The sequence below is a fragment of the Zootermopsis nevadensis genome, unplaced genomic scaffold, assembly GCF_977971745.1.
Source record: "Zootermopsis nevadensis isolate Lab colony 2312 unplaced genomic scaffold, Znev_1.0 Znev_ptg000012l, whole genome shotgun sequence".
In the NCBI taxonomy this organism is placed as follows: Eukaryota; Metazoa; Arthropoda; class Insecta; order Blattodea; family Termopsidae; genus Zootermopsis; species Zootermopsis nevadensis.
This window is the reverse complement of record NW_028259144.1, coordinates 5,108,885-5,122,142: the sequence shown is the minus strand read 5'-3', so window position 1 is coordinate 5,122,142 and position 13,258 is coordinate 5,108,885. Positions and strand designations below refer to the sequence as shown.

Below are 13,258 nucleotides of genomic sequence, written 5' to 3'. Positions count from 1 at the left end.
ACCAAGGCTTTTCCCCAGCATGCTTGCCACTCCACTGCCTTTTTGTCTTCTTACATGCCTCGCTCACCAGAGTTTCAGAATCCATTGTTTTACCCTCAATGGGCTTAGACATCACAGAGCTTACACCATTGCAGGTTATACAACCAACTGGACTGCTCATCATGGGCTGGGCCAAGTATAGGATTAGTCTACTTATGGGGCTTTCATTCCTTGGGGAAATCCCAGGGACTTTTTCCCCAGTCTTTATGCAAAGCAGGGTTGACGTCTTCACATAATTCCGGCAAACGTGCTTCCTGAGGCAGAGCCCTCTGCACTTGCTACTACAGGGGCCTTGCTCCCTAGGCTTCATCTGTCATATGTCAACACCTCTCCCTTTTTAATATCCATAGCTTTGCCCTTGCTAAACTTGGACACCATTGGGCTTCCACTATTACATATTAGACTATCTCTGGGAACTGCAGACAATGAGGAAATACTCAGAACTTGCTGCTGTGAGGGCTCTGCCCCACAGGTCTCCTTTCCTGTGCCTTGCCTACATGGCCTGGATACCCCTGTGCTTCCACCATGCTTGCAACAGTATGAACTAAAGTCATTTTTAATTTTTAAATTGTTATGTAGCACAGTGGCTCATGCCCAAGCAAAGTATCATAACGTACTGAATTAATACCTTTAAAATGTTGTGATCACTTTCAAGTTCTTCCTAGTTCATCATTCTCATGCTTGACACTACATAACTTACGCAATAAAGTTTTGCTGTTCTATTAATGAGATGAAGAAAGTTACTATAAAAGAACGAAACTTTATTTTTCTCCATTTTTGTTATGACATGTCAGCTCATAGATCAGAATTGTGGTTTAGGTGAGTGGTGCATCTGCAGAAAGATAATGATTGAACAGTACAACTAGCCATTGTTTATGTTGTGTGAGACCATGATTGAATTTCTTTATGTAGGGGCTCTTGACTGATGACGATGATGACAAGGAGTTGTCACCAGCGGAACAAAGGGCGCTGAAGGCAGAGAAGCGAGCAGCTTGGAGGCAAGCAAGGCTGAAATCTCTGGAACAGGTAAGAATATGGTAGTGAAGCCATAACGTTGTTCTGGCAGCCTGTAGTATGAAAATGTGAACTAAAAATTTGGAGATGATGTAGTCTTTGTTGGGTATGAGCAACTTGAAGAGGCCGTATTCATGAACAGAAGGAAATGTTGCCATTTTGAGTTGTTCATAACTGACATGAGGGCATTTTCTTTGACTGTGAGGAATGGTATGGTCTGTTGTTATATGTATCCTGTCACGGTGGTATACGATTAGCTTTCACTGCATAAAGAAATGTGAACACTTGACACTGGATGTCATGATAATTAAACTGTACACACTTTATTAACTGTGAATAGTGAAACCCAGGGTTGATGAGCACTGCCTTCATTGTAAGCTGGATGCAACATCTGATTATTTGAAGTAAAGTTTCTGGCCCTGCTACAGTATTTGAAAGGTCTGTCAAGGACTCTGAAAAGGATTACTGTATGGGCTTGTACCAAGCCATCAGCAGACAGTGAATTTGTTTCAAGAATTGATAAAACCTCTGTAGAGATTACATTAATAAAATACCTTCTGTGTAATATACATGTTATGTAAGTAGGTTAATGAATTAGGACTTATGCCATGTCACTAATCACATTGTGAAGTTCATCGATGAAAAGTGGATAATAATATGTAGTAAGCAGTTCAGTAGTTGAATGCAGCTGATTATTATACACAGAAAACGCAGCACATGCTTAAAATGTGACATTTGGTCAACATATATATAACAAGTGAAGAGAGGTATGCTCAGAGCATTCTTTATGTTTGGATTGAATTTTATCAGATCTTTTCATCTTGATATGTTATGAACTGGTATTGCTAAATGAGTTGACTGACCAAAGATCTGGATCTCTCGAGTTCGTAGTAAAGCACCTCTTTGCCACCACACCCATACTGGTAGTAGTTCCTACAGCGTCCTTACCTGCAGGAGAGCAATCAGAGTATGATGCTGAATTATAGGATTGTGATATATCCCCAGTATGATTTCATGGCGTGATGCTTTGGCATAACACTAACATTACCATGATACTTCAGTTGTCACTTACAGTTTTCCAAAACACACAATATTGCCATTAATTAGAACATGAAGAGCCACGTAGTCTGGTAGTCCTTGCTGCCTCCATAATCTAAGTGATGCCTTGATGATGAAGGCATCAAGGACCTCTGAAACATTGTCTTACATAGCACTGCAACTCAGAAGTCAGCTATTTTTGTACTCACTGCCGTGAGAACCTCAAATTCTACTTGCCATTAATTAATCACAGTTACTGGTCACCACTGAAATGTGAGCACATGGAAGAAGAATATATCAGTGTTGTAGTAACCAGTATAATTAGCAGTGCAGAATTCTTTTTGAGAAATGGTAGTTGCTTAGGTTTTCCCATCTTCTATTAAACCCAAAGGTTTGGTACCTTGTTCATAAGATCCTACCATTGGACCTTGTCCTGAGTCATGATTGTAGTTGTGACCCTCACACCCTGTTTCATTTAGCTCAAGCTTAATACCTTCCTATCTAGATTTCAGTAATGCAAAATGTCTCTTCCCTTTAGGAGTAACTTGAAATTCATGTGAATTTAATTTGTTTCATCATTCAAGAACCAATGAAGACTTCTAGGAAGCAGCACTTTTACTATGGTAATTGGCATCTTTTTGAGTATTGTAGTGTTGTGCGTTTTGTTAACTGGTTTGGTGGTTGCTTGTAGGATGCATTGCAAGCACAAATGGTCATCAAGAAGATGAGTGAAATGATTGATTCAAAGCCAAGTAGTCAGGACCCAGGGATTGGTGCTTCTGTACCCAATAACAATGGTGCAGTTACAGATAAAGAGAATAATATTGAGGTAAGATACAGTTTGTTCTTATGTTATTATGTTGTGCCATCGACCCATACAAATGGAAACAATGCTAGTAGTAGAAAAGTTGTTACATATACATCACTTTGTTCCTGGTGCTGCCGTCTTTCATTCCTCTCCATTTTGTTCTACTTCTAGTTAATATTTATCAACCCTGTGATGCCCACAACACAAATATTAGTGTCTGATGTAGTGTATACATTTATTCCCACGACAAAATTGTTTTTATTCATTGTTTAAAATGTGCCACTTGCTTGCTATGCAAGGTATCACATTAAGTACATGCTGATAAACTTTGACTGAATTTTGCACTAAATATTTCAACAGGTAGTACCGAGGTATATGAAGGTATGATGTGAAGAGTAGGTTGAGTTTATGCCCCATCTCAGACCTTTTGAAACATGGCAATGAAGATCTGTACTCTAGTACTGATATATTTAGACAATTGCAAGTTGTATAGTCCTAGTGAATTGGTAATATTGATGTTATCATGCATGTGATATTATCCAACATTATAAAGACTCATGAATAAGTGAATATCAGTCTCATTGTTTATATCATAAAACTTTTTGTACAGAGTGGTAGTAGTATTAGCAGAAGTATTAGTGGAGGTACTGACTTCAGACCCCAATCACAGCATTGACAGCAGTATGGTTATAAGCTAGGGATGTAGAACAAGTTGAGTCATCCATGATTCTAAGTTGTTGAGGTATTAAGTTGTTCACATACAGTCTTTTGATCGTTTTGGTGTGGCAGCATTTAAGTTTTGTATTTGGAAGACCCAGGTTTGAATCTTACACCAAAAACTAAATATTGTAAGAGTGGTCATTGGAGTTAATCGCTCTCTGTGACTAATGGTAGGATAATGCCTTCAAAGTAACTATTACCACTTCCTTCTATGTATTCCACAGTTCACCGTCTACATTTCATAATTCTGTCAGAACATTAATAATGAATAAAAACCTCTTAAATCAGTCATGTTCATTAAAAAGTTTTTATTCATAATATTTTATTTTGAAAACTGTGTTGTTAGGATTTGCAAAAAGTTTGTCTTTGCTGTTTTAAAACACTGTAGTAAATGGTAATTGCATCCTAATTGGATGAAACAGTGGAATTACTGCATCCTGGTATATTCTTTATCTTTTGTGTCTTTTCATAATGTTCATGTTTGAATATTTCCCAAAAAAATACCTGTTCTCACTAACTAACTAGATGGCTTACCGAACCCGAAGGTTCATCACCGAATTAACCAAAGCCCTCCACCGGACCCTGTCCTGGGCCAACAAAATCCAGTCTCCTTCAACTCCTATCTCTCATAGATCCCACTTGATATTATCCTCCCATCTACGTCTAGGTTTCCCCAGCGGTCTCTTCCCCTCAGGCTTCCAAACCAATACCCGGTGCACACCTCTTGTCCCATCCAACCTGTTCTCACACAAGTGGTATTTGAAATCCTGTAAACTAACTCTTTCTTGTTTATTGCATTTGTGGTAATTGGTAACTGGGTTTTTTATATGGCTGTTTTGTTATTCATTTGTTGTCTGCTACGGTAATGTACAGTACAGAATATATAGGAAGTTTCAAGACAACATTTCAGTCTGTATCACCCTATCTCAAAAGAATGGAGCTTCAGAGCTATTTACTTAAGAAAAACTATATTTTATTATATAATATCTATGCTTTTCACACATGTTATTTCAGTGTCACCGAAGGTTTTCTAATGAAATTCTAGTAGAAGAAAAACCCTTGTTTTAAGGATCAGACATTTCAGAATGTTATGAATTTATAAATGCTATGTCTAAATATAGCTATGGCCACTGAATGTTTCAGAAATGGGGAATTTCATTTTAATGTTAAAATTTTAGAAAGAAACCTCGTCTTAACATCATTTAAAAATGGTGTTCCTGCTAACAAGAAAACATCACATTTCTGTTATAAAGATCATTCAGAAAATTATGTTTAGGAAAGTAATCACTGTTTGTACTGAGAGCAAAGTTAAATCTGTAAGTTGTGTTTGGGAGGAAAATACCAAGTAATTGAATGTTGAAGCAAATGGTACGTTAATTTATCGTCATGGTGTAATAAGGTGACAGGTAGAGCTGAAAGTTTAATTTGCTTTGTCACTATGATGAAGTTTGTGACTGTCACCAAAATGCTCTTTCAGATGTAATTTTGGTGACAATGGATAGTAGGCAAAATCAACATCATGATCCATCCAGTCAGACTCTGAGCACAAATCAATAGCAAGTCTGCTATATTAATATCAATGTTGGTTTGATGTATGTCAGTTTTTGAATTTTGTTATGAAGTATTATGACTGAAGTTTATTTTGAAACTCTCCAACTATAGTATACTCCTAATCATTTGTTTCTGGATTATTGGTGTATTATGGATAATGCATGCACTTTTCTTTTTATTAATTGAAATTTAAATGTGTTGAAGGTTTATGGGATTCTGTGTTGTCTTCTATGTACAGATATGTGTAATTCAAGTTTTTATCCCTGTAATACCTGCCAGTATCCTGTTATATATTTCTGCCGGTCTGTTTTATGACACGTGTTACATTGTGTGGCACCTTTTTGATGGATGGAGCAAGGTAAGGACTGATCCTTTCTGCTCTCCCCAAGGCCAAACATATTACTACTAGATTTCCGTCGTCTGGGTTGTTGCGCTGTGTAGTCTGGTCGATGTTAACCAACGTTTCAGAGGTCATACTGCCTCCGTCATCAGGGCGCCCTGATGACGGAGGCAGTATGACCTCTGAAACGTTGGTTAACATCGACCAGACTACACAGCGCAACAACCCAGAAGACAGAAATCTTCATACTCACCGCTGTGAGAACCTCAAGTCTTACATATTACTACTACTCTACTTGTAGTCACTGAAATTATCACAACATTGCTAGAGTAATGAAACTTGTAAGTATGTTTCCTGCTGTGTTCATTTAATTAAATAGATTGGTTAGAAATAGTAGCAACAGACAAAATAAATATAATGTTTGCTGTGGGATTCTTTGTAGACATATTGTAAAGCATTGAGGTTCATACTCAGGTAACTCAAATAACTGTGAACTGAAAGAGTTTAACAAGATGTTGTATGTAGTTATTCAATTTGTTACCAGTAATACATAAATCCTTGTGACTAACCAGCATGTCCCAATGTCTGCCCGGTAGTTGCGCACCGCATTACGGCCCTCTAGTGATGATTTTCCCAAGCTATCTCTGCGTGCCAAAGAGGGCACAACTAAGGTGCGTGAGTCGGAGAGGGTTGTCGGGGAAACGGTGACACAACGTACAGAAGAGTACGTAGATGAGAACACGGGGGAAAAGAAAGTCCGCACCATAGAGTATGTTGAAAAGCTGATTGAGAGAGAGGTACATAACACAATTCATAGCATTCTGGCTGTTAGCACAAATCATAGATAGTGCATGCTGCACTGGTTTGCTGTAGTAGCAGCAATACAGCATGATATTCTTAACACGTAGAACAGTGGTTCCCAAGCTGCGCTTCATATGCTCCTTGGTGGCATGTGAAGTCTTTCTGATGGTTGTTTGGAAAAGTGTGTATTTTCAATTCCTTTTTATGCAAGTAGTATTTTAATCCCCTCTTAAGAGTCTCTGAAACAGTTAATTTAATCCTATGTGCACCTTCTCCGCTATATATTTGTTTGTAAAATCAAGGTGTGTTATACAATACTTTTATTTTCCGTCGTTTACACAAGCTTATTGTTAAAATCATATAAAATCATATAAAATTTCACATAAAATTGTTACATTTTAAAATTGACGACATGTTTCGATATACAATCTTATCATCGTCAGGTCTATCAAAATTAAAATTAAAATCTGGTGTATCTGTTGCTCTGCTTATATTGTTTTTGTTTTTACTCGTTTTTACTACATCTCCAGGCTTCTTCGATTTTATTTTTGGAGACGCGCCTGGGTGCCTATATCTGCAAAATCAATTTTAATTTTCATATCGTGATAAGGCTACCGAAATAGGAAATGGAATAATATTACTCTAATTTATAATATTTTAAGGAATTATTCAAATATATCGTATTACAAGCAAAATGAATGCAATCACAAAATATAAAGTATTATAACATACCGGGTTGTGTATGAGGTGCGTGTCCGTTGTTATTGAATGGCAGACAGTAACTGAGTTGTGAGTATCGTGTATGGCTATATATATTGGGTGAAAGTTGTTTAGGGGGTTGGGTCAATGGACTGTAGAATGTTAAATATCGGATTGTTCGTGTAAATGTTGCTGTCGTTTAATGCAAGGTTCTGTTTATGTGTTCTTTGTATATGATATTTCTCTATGGTGTCTCTATGTCGTTTATTTTGTATTATTTTTATAATGTCCAATGTATGTTCTATTTTGTTGTATGAATGTCCTGTGTTTAATATATGCTTTGCATATGCTGAATGGTCTTTATTATGTTTTATTGCTGTAATATGTTCTTTATATCTTTGATTAAAGGTGCGTCCAGTTTGGCCTATATAGGTTAACGGGCAATCATTGCATTTCAACCTATATATGCCTGGTTTTTCGTATTGATTTGTTGTATCTATTTGTGGTTTTTGTTTCAAGAAAAAATGGATATAATAATCATGAAGTAAAACCCAAAAATAAAATAAACAATATAAACAACATAAATGAAGACGGAAACGAAAATAAACAAAACAAATGGGCCACATTCACATATATAGGAAAAGAAACCAAATATATAACAAAAACATTTAAAACAAATAACATAAAAATAGCATTTAGAACAAAAAACACTATAAAAAACATCTTGAAACAAAAACCACAAATAGATACAACAAATCAATACGAAAAACCAGGCATATATAGGTTGAAATGCAATGATTGCCCGTTAACCTATATAGGCCAAACTGGACGCACCTTTAATCAAAGATATAAAGAACATATTACAGCAATAAAACATAATAAAGACCATTCAGCATATGCAAAGCATATATTAAACACAGGACATTCATACAACAAAATAGAACATACATTGGACATTATAAAAATAATACAAAATAAACGACATAGAGACACCATAGAGAAATATCATATACAAAGAACACATAAACAGAACCTTGCATTAAACGACAGCAACATTTACACGAACAATCCGATATTTAACATTCTACAGTCCATTGACCCAACCCCCTAAACAACTTTCACCCAATATATATAGCCATACACGATACTCACAACTCAGTTACTGTCTGCCATTCAATAACAACGGACACGCACCTCATACACAACCCGGTATGTTATAATACTTTATATTTTGTGATTGCATTCATTTTGCTTGTAATACGATATATTTGAATAATTCCTTAAAATATTATAAATTAGAGTAATATTATTCCATTTCCTATTTCGGTAGCCTTATCACGATATGAAAATTAAAATTGATTTTGCAGATATAGGCACCCAGGCGCGTCTCCAAAAATAAAATCGAAGAAGCCTGGAGATGTAGTAAAAACGAGTAAAAACAAAAACAATATAAGCAGAGCAACAGATACACCAGATTTTAATTTTAATTTTGATAGACCTGACGATGATAAGATTGTATATCGAAACATGTCGTCAATTTTAAAATGTAACAATTTTATGTGAAATTTTATATGATTTTATATGATTTTAACAATAAGCTTGTGTAAACGACGGAAAATAAAAGTATTGTATTGAAACACAAGCATGATGCAATTAAGATATAAGGTGTGTTATATTTAAGGATTATGTTTTGTATTGAAAGCCAGGGTGTGTGTCATATTCAAGAATTGTTTTGCTTCGAGAATCAGGGTTTATGTTGTATGTGGAGATTGTGTTTCCAGTATCTTTATCCTTACCTGAAGGCGATGTTTAAGTAGTTGATATTTTACTTGGCATTGATTCAATGTGTAGTGTAAGTGAATGGAGGCAATCCAAACCATATTAAAATATTTGTAAGTTGTATTTTGAGCAAGTGACACGTTTTATCGATAGTTTGTTTCACGAAGTTACAATTTCATGATGTAATGAAGGAAAGCAATTGGTACCAATATATTTTTTTTGCATTTTCAAGATACAGTGCTTTATGGCACACTAATACAAAATTAATCCTTTAAAACTTAGTGATAACTTTGTGTACCACCTGCTTTAAGACTTGTTCAACATTTTGCCTACAGAATGTATTTATTGGTTTCATATAATTCTCACAGTCAGCAGTGATTATTTCCTTAAACAGCATTAATTATTTGATCCTTGTAATGGAGACTTGTTATGAATTCTTTGAGGTGGGGAATGTATATTTAAATACTATTTAGATGAGCTTCGGCTTCAGAGGGTTAATTATATAAAAGATCCCAAAATGAAAATTGTAGCATTAAAAAATAAATTTTCTTAGAAGGATGTGGCATTTTCCAGAAACCTGTGATCTTTTTAAAAAGTAACATGTTCATAGTGTATTTTGCAAGAAATTTTAGCATTTAATGTGATGAAAGAAAGCCGCTAACACAATGAATTTTCAGCAAAGTTTTGGGCAGTCCGCCATTTAAGTACGAAGTTACAGTCCAGTGTTTTTGAAGCGTCTCTGCCCTAATCATCAGGGTTGATGTGATGAATGACACAACTGTTTTTGTTTGTACCCGTGACTGGCTCAGAACCCCACGTTCTTGTATGTGAGCACTAACTTGACAGACAGTTACATATCACTCTTCACGTCAATCCTGATGATTAAGGCAGAGACGGATTCCAAAATTTTGGATTGTTGCTCCATACTTACATGGGTGATCACCCAAGAGAACTTCATTGCATTAATTCTCTGTGAAAACTTAAAATCTTACCATGTATATAGTTATGTTTTGATTACACAACATTTGTAATACTCAAGCACTTACCACCATGCTGTCAGAACCTGAACAGTGAACACCAGACTCACCATTGGACACAATCCACCACACAGTCCTCAGAATATGTACTAATACCTGCTACAGTCAGTCTTATTAAAGAACAATGCTGTAAGATAAATTAACTTAAAAAATGTGCAGCATTTTCCACAATCTGGTAATTGCATTGCTGATATATCAGTAATCTATCTGTTGAAATTGCTTCTTTGTAACATAAAGAAAGGAAGTTAACAGTATCACATTTATGGTTGTAAGCAGCTCTTAAAAATCCCAGAATAAGGACCATGGCATTTAAAAATGTATTTACATAAAACACATAATTTGTTGAAAGCCTGTAATCTTTGTTGTTATCAATTTATTAGTAGTCGAAAGTTTTTGATGATGCATCAGGATGACAAACTTGCATATGTAATATCATTAACCAACTTTTATAGTTCATGAGAGAGCAATATGTTACTTTATATTTTTATTTTTTGTGTTCTCGTGTTGTGTGAGGGGTGATACAGAAACTATGTTAGCAGCTACAGTGGTGCATGTTATATGTAATGTGGAACCAGATCTCTTTTATTTTTTTGAAGATGTGGTGCATGTGGTATAAAGATAAATACATTATGTAGGTGAAATTTTAGGTTTCCACAATGGCAAGTATGAAGATGGTTGTCTCTGGATTGTTGCACCTTGTCTGGTAGGAGTTTACTGATGTTTCGCAGTTGCTTGCTGTGTCCATCATCAGAGTGATGAAACAGTGGTAAATTTCTACCAGGCTACATGGTGCTACAACCTAGAAGACAGCCATCAACATACATCGTGCATGAGCATTTTATGAGTGCAGATGTTTCAAGGAAGGGGCTTGTGGAGTTTGGGAACCATTAACGCAGTTTAGTGCCGTGGTGCTGTCAGTAGATTTGTTGTGATAGGAACACTTTTCAGCTGGCCTTGCTTTATGAATTATCTTCCTGGCTTTTAGAATTAGACATGTTTTCACAATATGTCCAGAAATTTGTAGAGGACAGTTTACTACTTATGAATTTTGCAGAGACCCACATAAAGCATGTGTTTTGTCCAACATGTTTATTGATTCTTCGATGCCTTGTTCTTTGCCTGTTGTGTGATAGAAGAGATTAGAACAGTGTTCTCTCCCCCCTCCCCCAGATGAAACTGTGCTGTTTTAAATAAAATAACTAGTAGATTAAACCATAGCAGCAACTTTGAAATTGCAGAAACTGAAACATTTTGAAGCATATATTGCACCTGGTACTAGTTATCATTTTGTTGGTGTGTAATACAGGAAGAATGTTGCTCAATAATTTCAGTATCTTTGTTTCTGTTTATTCAGCATGCTTAAAAGGTTACATGTAGTGTATGAGAAATTACTCTTTCATTGTGAATGAGACTAGAAAGGTGTAATTTATACTGGGGTACAGTTTCCAGCATTCATTCTTTGCACCTTTGCATTTTGAATGTTCCTGACATAAAAATACACCATTTCAAACATATACTATGTAGGCATATGCATTCACATTAAGCATTTCACACAATGTAGAAAGTAATCATGTCTTTTCAAGATATGATTTATTCATTAACTCCTACTTAGTCATCTTCTTAGGAACAAGAGAAACTGAAGAAAATTTCAGTCCAATTCATGTACTTAACACTGTTATCATTATCATCATCATCACTAAAATGCATGAACCTATGTTCTAAACATTTTATTTCTTCTTTACTGATTCATTTATCTGAAACTGACTTATAAGAACAATATAGTTTCAGATAGAGGGCTTCACCTTTGTTTCTATACATGCTGCAGAATAATAAATAAATGCAGTGTGTAGCTTACTACTTATGTAGAAATCTCTCTTATCACATTGATTTTAAAGAAAAACTTTTCATAAAAGAAAATTTCCTTTACCTTACTTAAACAGCTTTAATTTATAGCTTCATAAATCATGTGTTTTCAATATCTTCTTTAAGTAATTTAAATCCATAATGGTATAACACTGTGCTAGTTAGCTGTGTGGAAGCTTATTGGACTCATTTGCAGGTAGTCATCAGATCATATCCTGGTCAAGTCAGAATTTTATTTTATTATGCCACCAGCATGTTGTTTTACAGTGTACAGAGTTGAGTATTTAAAAAAAATTAATACCATAGGGCTTACATTATTTTGTGACCTCACAATTTTGTGTGTGTATGCCATGTTGGGATATTGTCAGTTGTTTGAAATTAAAAACAATCAGTATAGGGTAGCCTCGAATAGCATAATGTCTGTGCCAATTTTCATTGAAAGTCCTTGACTTCTTCCAAAGTTTAGTTATACAGATGATTGGACAGACTAGTGTGGTCAGCCCTACATGCCTTCATTTTGTGTATATCATGCAAAGAACACATAATAATTATTTATTGGGAGAAGGCATTTATGATCTACATTAAGATACCTTATTATTTGTTTGTATGGATGTAAGAGATCTCAGTCAAGGTAAAAGTTATCTATATTGCTTGTCCATCCATGGAACAAACAGCGCTTGCGTACTCTGCACAATAGTGGATTGGACGACAGCCATGTATCCATTGTGTCTCAAGAAGGAAATTGGCTGTATACAGAAGTTGACACTCACCTCGCCTAGTAATTAGGTTTACCTTTAAATGAAACCGTTATTACATACAGTATAAATAGTGGACCTGATATGTAGCTAAGATATTGCATGTAAATGTTTTCATATGAAACCATCATTATAATGAGTCTAGTGTCAATACAGTAAACTTTTTTTTCACAAAATGGACAAGTGTGGTTTCCATATAAATCATAATAGGCTGTGCGTTAGTTAATTTGTTATTGTTATTTCTAACTCTGTATTAAGTAATTTCAGTGGCTATTGTCATTTATATTTGAATGAGTCAAATTAGACATTCGGCTTCAATCTGCTAAAGTGTCCACCTCATAAAATTTTTCCCACTTTAATGCAAACTTCTTCTTCATGTGGTGCGCCTTGTTTGTATGGGTAATAAGGCTCTAATGTCCAAATATAAATGAGGAAATTCCATTAATTGTTTTTAGAATTCCGACCTACAAGTTCATCTTGGAATTTTTCTGTGAACTGTGCAGCATATTACTAAAAGGTCATGTAAATATTCATCATAACAAAATGTGAGGAGTAACATCAATATGATTCATCCTGATTTGATGTTCTGCGAGATATTAAACTGTATGCTAATGTGCAACCACATGTAAAAAAAATGAGAAATATTGAACTATGGTGGAAAATAACTTCACTTGTTAATATTCTATTTTTCAGCACAGATACTTGTGTATAAAGACAAGTGTTTTTACTTTTTATGACATTCTTAAATGTATTTACAACAGTTGCTCTAAAAGCTCTGTGAGTTCAAGAATTTTACAGATAAATTACATATGCA

The 13,258-nt window shown here is 35.2% G+C and overlaps 1 protein-coding gene across 8 annotated transcripts in view; it reads left to right on the top strand.

Moving 5' to 3' along the window:
• The window catches only part of LOC110840595 (protein lap4), a 110,502-nt gene that overhangs the window by 95,470 nt on the left and 1,774 nt on the right, over nt 1–13,258 (top strand). For 6 of the 8 annotated variants that reach the window (XM_087347702.1, XM_087347698.1, XM_087347700.1 and 3 more), the window contains 3 exons: nt 952–1,065; nt 2,783–2,920; nt 6,107–6,307. In XM_087347702.1, coding sequence (XP_087203828.1) covers nt 952–1,065; nt 2,783–2,920; nt 6,107–6,307 — 453 coding nt within the window. The remainder of the gene's footprint in view (nt 1–951; nt 1,066–2,782; nt 2,921–6,106; nt 6,308–13,258) is intronic. The other 2 variants (XM_087347699.1, XM_087347703.1) reach the window with 1 other exon arrangement.